Raw genomic sequence first — 1914 nt, 5'->3', positions numbered from 1 at the left:
CCTCTTAATGTTTTCGGATGTAAGACTTTCCAAATTCCTCCCTTCTAATATCTATCCATAAATTTTTATATTTCATTTCACTTATTTAAATCGTATTTGACTATTTAAAAAGGTGGCAACTCGTAAAAATTATTCAAGAAAAACACATTTTCAAAATTAGTAGGATGCTTGTGAATGCATTTAATTAGAATTGTAATATGTATGTTGACAGTTTGTTCTTATTAAATTAGGTAATCGATGTATTCGCAATCTTGTCATGCACTCCTTCGATGAGCAACACTACAGCAGTGTAGTGGTTCGTTTAAAACATCTTCGCCAACCACAATCTACTACATATGAACACAAAAGCAGGTATCAAAACTTTTATGCTAGCCACACTGAAACTGAAAGCTCCACCAGAGACGTTCAATGCTGGCGTGCCATTTAATGCAGCCGTAGCAAAACCAACCCTATTATTGCCCATATCGAAGACTGTGTAATATTGGCCAATGAAGACATCGCCCAAAATCCAAAAATTCGTACCGGCATCCTCAAAAGCAGACATACACACTATATCGTCATTTTCGTCCTCAGTTTCAATTATATACTGAGAACTAGTGAGGTTGAAGGTGGTGCCACCTATGGTGAATGAAATGATCGGCAAACTTGACAATGCAGCACACTCCACAAGGTATTCACCCTCGCTGTAGACAGCACCAATTGCATTCTGTATATTCTCCAAGAGGCTGCTTGGCACAGCTAACAAACTCGTACCGGTATCAGCTATAGCAGAGCAATCGAGACAAGCATTAGTACCATCAATGCTGACCGAGTCCATATTGAATTGCCAATAGCCTTCGATTGTGACGGGCACGTAGGTCAACTCGCCACTGTAGTGATTTGTATCGATGCCACCGAGCGTAAGTTCACCACCTTGCAACGATGTGCCATTGCGTGTCAAATAGAAAGCAAATACGGGCGAGTCAATTAAACCTTGTGAGTACAAATTATAGAATGGTGGCAGCACATTATCAACAGCAATCGTTTGATAGCCCATGCCAAGTATGCCATCGAATTCCGAATCGACGANGAATACGGGCGAGTCAATTAAACCTTGTGAGTACAAATTATAGAAGGGTGGCAGCACATTATCAACAGAAATCGTTTGATAGCCCATGCCAAGTATGCCATCGAATTCCGAATCGACGAATGTGTTACCAGGCTCAGATGTTGCAACTGCGAAGGTTTGTCCCGTTATTGCCAAACCGCTAATTGACACAGTATCGGCCACCAAGTAACCCGTAAGATTTCCAGTGCCATATTGTATGGCAAAACTTTCTCCATTAGGCTGATATGTGCTGGATATGTTCGAATTGTATGTATTGTGATCCTGACAAGCTTGATCGGTGGATGCACAAGGTGCGCCGGGTACCCACAGATTCGACGAACCGGTGTCGAAGAGAACTTGAAAGCTTTGCGGTGGTGTGCCAATGGTGATGGCGCCATAGTACTGATCGTCAACATAATTACTCAATTGTTCTGTTGTGACAACGAAACTTGAATTATACTTGCGACGCAGCACAGCCACCTGGGAGCCAACATTCTTGATGGAGCGTAACTTGTTGGGTTTTTTTAGTGGAACACGCACGAGCGCTGTATCGACGACCAATGCGAGCAACAAAACACCAACTGCCAACTTTAACATTTCGACTGACCGATGGAGTTGAAGGTACAGGTGCCACAAGTAATAAATTTGTATCTATTTATGTAACCTCCTGATATTCGAATATTAAATAATAGAGTGAGTAGGTTTGGTGAAAATGCTTTCTATATATAACCATGCCTACACATATCTAGAATATCTTATCAGCGCGATTGCACTGAGCGGGTTTTAAGCTCCTAAATAAGTAAACAGACATAGCAGAAATGTACATA

General features: G+C 41.5%; 1 protein-coding gene across 1 annotated transcript; it reads right to left on the bottom strand.

Moving 5' to 3' along the window:
• Nucleotides 1-250: 250 nt before the first annotated feature.
• LOC108377017 (lysosomal aspartic protease-like) lies at nt 251-1885 on the bottom strand. The gene is made up of 2 exons (XM_017633274.1): nt 1093-1885; nt 251-972 (listed from the first exon to the last, which is right to left on the bottom strand). Exons 1-2 carry the CDS (start codon nt 1682-1684, stop codon nt 302-304), a joined length of 1263 nt encoding a protein of 420 aa, XP_017488763.1. The 5' UTR covers nt 1685-1885; the 3' UTR covers nt 251-301.
• Nucleotides 1886-1914: the final 29 nt, after the last annotated feature.

Source organism: Rhagoletis zephyria, unplaced genomic scaffold, assembly GCF_001687245.7.
Source record: "Rhagoletis zephyria isolate East Lansing unplaced genomic scaffold, Rhagoletis_zephyria_1.1 Rzeph_scaffold_11324, whole genome shotgun sequence".
NCBI lineage: Eukaryota > Metazoa > Arthropoda > Insecta > Diptera > Tephritidae > Rhagoletis > Rhagoletis zephyria.
Note: the sequence above shows the minus strand (reverse complement) of the source record. Positions and strands in the feature narration are given on the sequence as shown.